The sequence below is a fragment of the Nannospalax galili genome, unplaced genomic scaffold (genome assembly GCF_000622305.1).
Source record: "Nannospalax galili isolate Female #2095 unplaced genomic scaffold, S.galili_v1.0 scaffold799, whole genome shotgun sequence".
In the NCBI taxonomy this organism is placed as follows: Eukaryota; Metazoa; Chordata; class Mammalia; order Rodentia; family Spalacidae; genus Nannospalax; species Nannospalax galili.
The window spans coordinates 969,160-978,044 of NW_008343085.1; the positions used below are offsets into that span (position 1 = coordinate 969,160).

The following is an 8,885-nucleotide window of genomic DNA, read 5'->3' on the forward strand; positions in this document are numbered from 1 at the left end:
CTTATAGCATGAAAACAAATCTGATCAAATGCCTGGGCAATCAGACTTAAAATCAATCTCATTATTAAAATCTAAATCATCAGACAATATCTAATACAACAATCCACAGTATTTTAAGTTGCAAAGAGAGGTTTCCTACCTTGCCTGCTTCTCTTTCTAAGTCGACATATTCCCGGCTAGGTGTTTGTCGCTGTTCTCCCTGCCAGCTGGCCGGAAAAAACTGGAGAGACAGATTGGTTCCTGTGGCCACAAAAGCCTTTTAGAAAAATCAATACAAACAGGATCAGGAGCAGGACATTACATAAATTATGCAGGCAGTCATTTATTTTTACATCAGTTTATGTCTTAAGCCAGGCAGCACTGAGAATACTTAAAAGTAAAAAGCACGCACTCATCATTTTTCTTAAGTATTAAGTTACAAACATCTGATTCCATTTTGAGGACATTTGCCATTGGCTGCTTAAATATAAAATCAGACATGGAATCAATACAGTCTTTCAGGTCAGTTTTTGCTGAGGTTAGGGACTCACATTGCTCATGTCTACCAGAAACCTCTATTTTTGCATTTAAAAACATTTTTAAATGTGAAAATCTCTGATGATCTAAAGAGTTTTGACTTTTAAAGCATGCCACAATTAAAAAAAAAAATCTTTTTGAGACAGGGTCTCCCTGTAGGCCCAGCTGTCCTGGAACTCACTAGGTAGACCAGGCTGGCCTTGAACTCACAGAGATCTGCCTGCCTCTGCCTCCCAAGTGCTGGGATTACAGGCATGCACCACCACACCTGGCTAGCATACCACAATTTAAAGTTGCATAAATGCGATCTTTACATTTTTCGTGATTTTCCTTGCTTAAGAAAACACCCACAGCACATGGGGCATAAAAAAAATGCAGCACAAAAGTACAGTTTTTAAGAATACGTTTCAAAGCCCATGATAAAAATGCACTATGGATTATCTCTCCTGTGATAAGCCACATATTACCATGTGATACAGTAGTACCTCTTTCTTTAAAAATTTGGAAGACTAAGAAAATACACATTTAAATTTTTTTTAACCTTAGGAGAACTCTATCAGTATAGAAAATACTGAATATTCATCTACTGTTTATAAAAGAATTAGATGGTACAGCTCAACAGACAGAACAATCTAAAACCATTTCAAAAAGTGACATTTCATGTAGCCTCTGAGCAATTTAACTATTATTTCCCCCACATTAAAAAAAAAAGCATTACTTACTTCCTTTTTCAAGGAAAATTCAGAAAGAAAGAAAGAAAGAAAGAAAGAAAGAAAGAAAGAAAAAAGCCCATTTCAAAAATATATTTTTTTAATCATCAAAGTATAACCTTTTTTTTTGGAGCCAGAGAGTTTATTTAACTAAATAAATTCTGAAGCATCGATTGTTTCTAAGCATAATCTTCACCAGAAAGCAAGGCGTTCACATGTTGGGCAATTTGTTCAAAGTCACCAGCGGACACATTTATCCATTAGTTTTCCTGATGATTAACAGCAGTTCGTTCTTTTTTTTTTTTCCAAGAAGGGGGTCTCTCACTATACTGCCCAAGATGGCACTGAACTTGTAATCCTTTTTCCTCAGTCTCTTAAATGCTAGGATTACAGTCACATGACACCACATCTACTTCCTATTTTTTATTACTGGTACTGTAGGTTCATTTGTCATCTTAACTGCTAAATCTCAACTTTTTTGATGGCATTTAAAAAAATATTTATTTTTATTTTATGTGTATGAGTGTACTGCCTGCATGTATGTGAGTGCAGCCGTGTTGTGCAATGCCTCGGAGGTCAGAGAGGGCTTTAGATTCCCCTGGAACTGGAGTTATGGACCGTTCATAGATGCCATGTGGGTGCTGGGAATCAAACCTGGGTCCTCTGCAAGAGCACTCAGTGCTCTTAACCGCTGAGCCATCTCTCCAGCCCCATTGATGGCATTTTTAAAAATCAACTGGCAAGCTGGGCGTGGTGGCACACGCCTTTAATCCCAGCACTAGGGAGGCAGAGGCAGGTGGATCTCTGTAAATTCAAGTCCAGCCTGGTCTACATAATGAGTTCCAGGACAGCTGGGGCTACAGGGAGACCCTGTCTCAAAAAGACCAAAAAAAAAAAAAAAAAAAAAAATCAACTGGCATACCTTTAATATTACAACATCAACTTAAAAAAAAAACTTTCAACGCACTATTGTAAAGTTTTACACATAAAAACGCCACTAGAACAAGTTCAAATGAAAAGCAGACTCAAGAATTCAAGGTCATCCTTGGCTACACAGCAAGTTCAAGGCTAGTCCTGAGCTACATAAGATCCTGTCCACTTCATCCCCTCCCAAAAAAGAAAAGTAGATTTCTGGAAGGAAAACTGTCTAGGCTGTATAACTTGAGGCATATTTCAGTTTCCTTATTTATTAAAGTGCTTAGAAAAGTGCCAAATAAGCACCATAAAAATGTGTGCCAAATAATATAAAGGAAATTACCTTCCTTCTCCCTTCCAGTTTGGTTCTTCAGACAGAATATCACTCAGTAGCCCAGAATGGCCTAGAACTCACTAGGTCACCTCAAATTCAAGGCAATCCCCTTGTCTCAATCACCCAAGTCCAAGAATCACAGGCATCAGCTACCACACTCAGCTTTGTTTGCTTCTGAGACTGGATCTTGCTACTTTGTCCAGGATGACCTCAAATTCTGGGGTTCAAGCAATCCTTTTCACTCAGCATCTCCAGTACTGGGACTACAGGCACAAACCTATGAACCCCACTTAAGAGAAATTACTCTGATCAATAAGATAGCTAACTTTCTTAGCCCCAGATAATGAAATTTTCTGGACTGAATATTGGCTGGTGAGATTCAGCCCATCAATGAATATCCTAGGTCAAAATTCCTGGGGCATGTTTCTTTAGTACCGTGCTCAACTCAGTAGCAAATCCTCCCACCTCTAGTGCTCCACATCAGTGCTATGACCCTGCAAGAATTACATTACTTCACATCCTGACTGAATGGTAACCTCAGAAGGCCATTCCTAAAGGTGGGTGTGGCACACACCTGTAATGTGGGTGTGTGGCAGAGGCAGGAGAATCAGGAGTTGCAAGGCCAGCCTGGTTTAAAAAAAGTCCTTCTCTAGAAAACATACCAAAAAAGGGGGTTGGAGCCAACTGAATGGGTAAAGTGCTTGCAGCACAGTTCTGACAACCTGAGTTCTGGTGGAAGGAGAGAACTGATTTTAAGAAGCTGTCCTCTGACCTCCACAAGTGCACAGTTGCATTCAAGGGTGTGAGAAGACACATATGCCCAACACACACACAAACACAAAGAAAAAGTATTTTTTTTTCAGAAGGCGAAGAATTCCTACCTCCCTACTTCATGCCTCTTCTCTGAACATTCCTCTCATGAGGAAGATAAAGTGGCAAAAACTAATTATTGTAGGGCAGAATTTTCCAAATTTACTTAACCTAAGAATTTTGTTTTTGTAGTGCTCTGGGAATCAAATCCAGGACCTCAAGAAAAGGCAAACACTACATTTGATCCTTTTAATGTAATACCTACACATACATAGAGTTTGGAAAATTCTCTTTGAAAACATTAAAATACTACCTTTATAAGAACTCAACATACTTTTCACTATTCAATTTTCAGGATTAAAAGAATATAGTAAAACCAGACATAGTAGTGCACACTTTTCATCTCAGTTTGAGGAGGCCAAGGTAGGTGGCTCCCTGTGAGCCTGAAGACAGCTTGGTCTACATATTGAGTTAAGGCCAGTCAGGGCTACACAGTGAGACTTAAAAAAAAAAAAAAAGTATCATAGAAAAAAATTTTTTAAAAAATTGAAAATATATATTAGAGACAGGAGGATTAGGAGTTTGAGGCTAGTCTGTGCTACAAGTGAGAACCTGCCTCAAACAACAAAAACCAAACTAAAAAAAGATTAGCTTTTACTTTTCCCCCAGTAGAATCATCATACCTTTCATGAGTAAATTTTTTATAATTATTTCTTGTTGTATTATTATTATTGAAGACATTTTCAACATACTATAATCAAGAATTCCTAAGGAGGTATAAAATTTACTAAATATATTCTACCTCTCACTCACAAACCACTGTTATTCATAAGTAGTGTGAATTTTTTATTAAAGGAGAAAAACATTATATATAGCTTTTCAATTATTTTATGCCTAAATGCAAAATAATTTTTTATTAACCTCATTGATATATTAAGGAGATGAACAAAGTAAAAAGGAGAGGAAAAAGATCCACTGGGACAGGAGAAAGGGTAGGAACTACTTTAAGAATAATACAGGTGCTAGAAAGATGGCTCAGCAGTAAGAGCACTGGCTGCTCTTGCAGAGAGGACCCCAGTTCAGTTCCCAGCACCCACATGGCAGCTAGCAACTACCTTTTACTCCAGTTCCCAGGAATCTGACACCCTTTTTGGCCTTTGTGGCCACCAGGCCCATACATGGTACACTTACACAGATGCACACAAACATTCATACATATTTTTAAAAATTTTTTTAAGAAAAGGAATTTTTACTATAACATAGTCTTTCAAAAGATAAAATAATGGTCTTTTTCATAACTAAGCCAGTAAAACCCAGAACCTGTTCATAAGTCATAAATTTCAGGTATTAAATTATATAACCTCAAGTTCAAATAATCAAAGACCTCTGATAAAAAATTATGGCCTGTATTCAGAGGATATATTAAAAATTAAAATGGTCTCTACATCTATACACTAAGGACCCTTGTGACTACTTTTTGTTTTGTTTTTCTGATGGGCATGAGCTCACTACTGAGTTATATAGCACTAGCCCACAGAATCCTTTATTTAAATATGAGGCAGGAGGATCAGTTCAAGGGTATCCTTGATCACTTACTGAGTTTAAGGCCAACCCGGGGCTACATGAGACCCTGTTCCCTCTCCCCACAAAATAAATAAATTAATGTAGATAACATCACAGCTACTTGGCAGAAAGATCACAAGTTCAAAGCAAGTTAGTTAAGTTATACCCTGTCTCAAAGCTTAAAAAAAAATAAAGAAAAAAGGAAAAAGCTGAAATCACAGAACACTAACCTAGCATGCTCAAGGCGCTAGGGTTCAGGTCTTAGAACTGGGGGTTAAAGGATAGGTAGCAATGAACTAAAAGGTGAAAACTAGAAAGAGAAATGTTAAAATTCCTTCCCAATACATAATTAAATTACTAAACAATCAGTCTGACAACCTGAGCTCAACCTCCAAGGCCTACATAGTGGCAGGAAAGAACTGACTCTGAAAGTTGTCTTCTTATCTCCACACACCTGCCATGGCAATGCCCCTGCTCCACTAAGTAGTAACAACAACAACAACAACAACAAAACCCTCAACAAAAGAAGACTTATAGCCAGGAGTGGTGGTGCAGGCCTTTAACCCCAGCACTTGGGAGACAGAAGCAGGTAGATCTCAGTGAGTTCAAGGGCAGCTTGGTCTACACACAAGTGCCAGATAGAGCCAGGCATGATGACTCATTATCTGTAAAATCCCAACACTCAGGAGGCTGAGGTAGGATTGCTTGAAGTTCAAGGCCAGCCTGAACTATAGAACCATGTATCAGGGGCTAGAGAGATGGCTCAGCGGTTAAGAATACTGGTTGTTCTTGAAGACCTGGGTTCGAATCCCAGCACCCACATGGAAGCTAAAAACTGTTAACTCCAGTCCCAGGGGATCCGACAGCCTCTTCTGACTTACGCAGGCACTGCAGGACATGGGTGCACTTATCTACATGCAGGCAATACATGCAAACACATAAAATTAAAAAAAAAAGCGGGGCATAGTGGCACATGCCTCTAATCCCAACACTCAGGAGGCAGAGGCAGGCAGATCTCTTTGAGTTTGAGGCCATCCTGGTCTATAAAGTGAGTTCCAGGCCAGCTGGGGCTACAGGAAGACCCTGTCTCAAAAAGAAAAAAAGAAAAAGAAAAAGAAAAGAAGCATGTCTCAAAAACAACAACAATAAACTGAGGCCAATTTGGGCTTAAAAAAAATAGACCAGCAAGACAGTTCATCAGGTAAAGATGGTGGCCATGAAGATGGACAACCTGAGTTCAATCCCTGGAATGGAAGCCACATGATAGCAGAGAACAATTCTCATCTGATCTCTACTTGTATGATGTGGCATGTGTGTACCTCCCTCTCCCTACAAATAAAACATAAAAGGAAAAATAAACAGAATGCAAATCTCACAGAATTCAATCTACCATAACCTTTAAAATTTTTCAGAAAATAAACAAAGCTTATTAAAATTTGTAGGAAGCTGGGGATGTTTCTTAGTTGGTGTAGTACTTACCTAACATACCTAAGGCCCTAGGTTTGATCTCCAGTACCACATAAACCAGGCATAGCAAGTACCAGCACTTGGGAAGTACAAGCAGGTGGATTAGAAGTTCAAAGTCATCCAAGGCTATACATTAAGTTCAAGGCCAGCCTGGGCTACCTAAGACTCTTGTCTCAAAGAAAAAGATCAAATATTATATGTATATAATTATACATATATATATATATATAAGATCAAATATTTAGAAGGGAGATAGCCTAGTATGTTTAACTCATTCTGAAATCTATAACCAATACAGCAACCTATAGCACTGCCATATTATAGCAACATTAAAATACTGCTATGAGACATAATGTGGTTTGAAATGTCTGAAGTATTATGTCCAATTTGAAATTGCATGCACTCAAGTCTGATGCAACCCCTCCCCAAAAAATTTGACTGGGTATCCTTCGTTGCAGTAAAAAAAACAAAAACAACCTCTCAGCTTTAAACACAGCTATTTTATTTCTATCTCATCTTTCACAGCATCAATTACCTCCAGGAAATCCTTTGATCAGATATATCATCCACCTTTGGTACAGAAAACCAAGCAAAGGATGTCACCATCAACTGGATCAACTCCTGAAGGATCTGTTCTAACAATCAGAACCAAAATCAACAAGTAGTGTCTTACAAGTTTTTGTTTTGTTTTGAGACAGGGTCTCCCTGTTGCCCTAGCTGGCCTCCAACTCACAAAGATCAGTTTGCCTCTGCCTCCCAAGTACTGGAACTAACGGCATGTGCCACTACGCCCGGCTTGTCTTACATGTTTGCATCACTTGTCACAACTACTCAAGAAACCAGGAGGTGGGCTGAAGACTTTCTTTGATAAAATGTGTAATGACCAAATACTCTATAGTTCCTGATATTAAATCAGTGTTATCTCACTGTGTGTACTATAATTCCAACAGCCTTCATTTTAAATAACCTTTAAAAATAAATCTGGATTACATTTCAATAAAAAGAATTGACTACAAAGGGGGGAGAAGGAATACATTTTCTAGTATGCCTTGTACTGCTAACCCGTGTTCAAACTGCACCTTTGCTTCAAGTCTCTGTCTAAGGCAATGGGCCATCACTGAGGACACACTAGGTAGGATTCCATTATACAGTGCTTCAACTTAAAAAACACAAAACGAAATCCCATCTCTTCAGGTTTCTTCCTTTCACAGCTTCCTCAATCAACACCTCTAAAGAGGACAACTAAAAGGCACGAGAGGAACTAGGACACTTGGATTTTTTTTTTTCTTCTTTCAAAAGAAAGTAAACGGGCCTCCAGATCGACTGTGTGTTTCATGGACACAAGATATTCTTGAGGAACAACATACTACAGGAGCATGTTCAGGTTAGAAAGGCCTTATCTTTCAGATTCTTCTGAGGCATATCATTCTAAGAAAATGGTTCATCCTTCCGGGCTTTTTCTCCCTCCCCCTCTACTAGGACTACAGATAAGTGGGGTAAAGATTGATTCTCAGCTATACTGGTGTGTGACAGATCTGCCAATCTAAGAAACTATCGCTAACCTCAGGTGATTCTTTGCACAACGGAGTGCTTTCTCCTTACAACCCCACTCCGGTCCCCAGTCCAGGTCAAAGCCCACTACAGTAACCTCGGTTTGCTTAGCCTGGCTTCGGCGTGGGCTCCACTCGCGGTGAACACAAACCACCGCAGTGGGTCAAAGGGAACGCGTGTCCGCGCGAGCAAGCACCGGCCCCGCGAGCACCGACCCGCGGGCGCCCGCTTTCGCCTTTCGAATCCCGAGTAGGAAGTAAGACGGCGCCCGCGGAGTTCCGGCAGCCGCTGCGTCCGCCGCGCCGTCCGGAACCCGCCTGGGCCGCGCGCAACAAGTGCCCGGCGCGCGCCGGGTCCCCCGAGGCCTCCCCAGGCTCCCGCGGCTGCCGACTTACGATCTCCGAGCGGCCGTCGCGGCAGGCGTTCTGAAAGCGCGTCTGGCGCTCCTCGTGCGGCCGGTCCCTGAAGCCCGTGTACTTAATCTGCGAGGCAGAGACGGCCGAAATCAGGAGTCAATCCGCGGCGGCGCCCGCCCACCCGCTCCCCGCGCCTCCGATAAGGGCAAGCAGAGCCTGCGGGCGGTGGCTGCCGGGCGAGATTGCCCTCCGCCGCCGCGCCGCCCCCGGCTGCCTGCGATCCACGCCGCCCAAACTTTTCCCCGCCCGGGCCCACTCGGTGAGCGCCGAGGCCTCCGAGCCTCGCGTCCGCCTCACCTCACCTCACACTCGCGGCTCAGCTTCCTGAAGAACTCTTCGTTCTCGAACTTGCTTCTCTGGTCGGGCACGACGCGCGGCATCTTCCCGCCCTCAGGCCGCGGCGTCGGGCCGGGCTCTGCGCTCGCGCGGACACCCGCTGGCCGGCTCTGCGCCGACCGACTGACCGCCCACCCGCGGCGTCCGGACTCCCGCTTCTCTTTGTTTCAGGCGCCCGCCCGCGTGGGCTCCCGCTCCGGGGAGTCTGAAGTGGTGTGGCCGCCTGCTCCAGCCCAGCCCACGCCGCCGCCGCCTCAGCCGTTGCCT

At 42.3% G+C, this 8,885-nt stretch overlaps 1 protein-coding gene across 3 annotated transcripts in view; it reads right to left on the bottom strand.

Annotated features, from left to right (window-relative positions):
• The window catches only part of Cbfb (core-binding factor subunit beta), a 49,339-nt gene extending 40,460 nt beyond the window's left edge, over positions 1-8,879 (bottom strand). For 2 of the 3 annotated variants that reach the window (XM_008839116.3, XM_008839117.3), the window contains exons 1-3: positions 8,585-8,879; positions 8,262-8,348; positions 140-256 (exon numbers count right to left, since the gene is read on the bottom strand). In XM_008839116.3, coding sequence (XP_008837338.1) covers positions 140-256; positions 8,262-8,348; positions 8,585-8,662 — 282 coding nt within the window. In that variant the 5' untranslated portion in view covers positions 8,663-8,879. The remainder of the gene's footprint in view (positions 1-139; positions 257-8,261; positions 8,349-8,584) is intronic. The other variant, XM_029566456.1, reaches the window with a different exon arrangement.
• Between the last annotated feature and the right edge of the window lie 6 nt (positions 8,880-8,885).